Source organism: Tupaia chinensis, unplaced genomic scaffold (genome assembly GCF_000334495.1).
Source record: "Tupaia chinensis unplaced genomic scaffold, TupChi_1.0 Scaffold000671_2, whole genome shotgun sequence".
NCBI classification, from domain to species: domain Eukaryota; kingdom Metazoa; phylum Chordata; class Mammalia; order Scandentia; family Tupaiidae; genus Tupaia; species Tupaia belangeri.
This window is the reverse complement of record NW_006160194.1, coordinates 2,458,522-2,459,462: the sequence shown is the minus strand read 5'-3', so window position 1 is coordinate 2,459,462 and position 941 is coordinate 2,458,522. Positions and strand designations below refer to the sequence as shown.

The window sequence follows — 941 nt, the reverse complement described above, 5'->3', positions numbered from 1 at the left end:
CCAACAGAAGCCACCGGCTGGCCCCAACATGTGTCTTTACACAGTGGTAAAGGGGCAGCACGGTGCGACGAACACGCTGCTCGAGCTGTACTGGGCCGGGAAGTGCAGGCCGCCCCCGCTGGCCCTGCGCAAGGCGTGCTCGCCCGTGGCTGGCTGACAGGGACAGCCAGGGGTCGCGGCGTGAGGCCCGGATGCAGCTGCTCTCGTGTCGGTCGTTCCCGCTCAGGTCTCACGGGGAGACTGGTGGAAAGTAGAGGGAGAGACGCACAGGGTAGGTGAGGGTGCACGGTCAGACCTGACCCCAGTGAAGCTGATGCTCACGTCCCCCTAGAGGACACTTCTGGAGACGGCGAGCTGGACCTCAGCGGCATCGACGACCTGGAGATCGACAGGGTGAGCCACCGCGTGGGTGCCCCAGGCCCCAGGTCCCAACCGCAGCTCAGGGCAGGTGCAGCCGCCGTGCCCGCCCGCGGCAGGAGCCAGCCAGTCTGGCGCTGTCAGCAGGCAGCTCTGCAGCCACCGTGGACCCCTTTGTGGGGCAGCTTGTGACCCCGTGCGCCCTATGTCACCAGGGCCCGTGTCGCAGACGGCTCTGCCGTCTGTGCCCCATGTGGAGAGGGGTCATCCCAGCTCTCTCCTAACAAGGCGCGGCTGACAGCGAGTCCTGAGTCCCTGTGGGGCTGCGGTTGAAACGAGCTGCCGAGGCTCTGGCGCTGGAAGGCCCACCAGTGCCTGTACTGCCCAGGAACTCTGGTCCGCCTCAGCCCGCCTGGCTGGCGTGGGCAAGGGTAGGGGTCTCTGCCTCCCCGTCCGTGGGAGTTGTACCACCAGGAGGCCTGGTCCTGCAAGAGCCGCCCTGGACAGCAGGTCTGCGCTTCCACAGTACATCCTGAACGAGGCGGAGGCCCGTGTGAAGGCCGAGCTGTGGATGAAGGAGAATG

The 941-nt window shown here is 66.8% G+C and overlaps 1 protein-coding gene across 1 annotated transcript in view; it reads left to right on the top strand.

The window, feature by feature from the left end:
- Positions 1 to 941, top strand: part of BRF1 (BRF1 general transcription factor IIIB subunit) — a gene marked incomplete at its 5' end in the record, with an annotated part of 36,297 nt that overhangs the window by 29,410 nt on the left and 5,946 nt on the right. Inside the window, 2 exon segments of the mRNA XM_027776415.1 lie at positions 332 to 393; positions 884 to 941. Coding sequence (XP_027632216.1) covers positions 332 to 393; positions 884 to 941 — 120 coding nt within the window.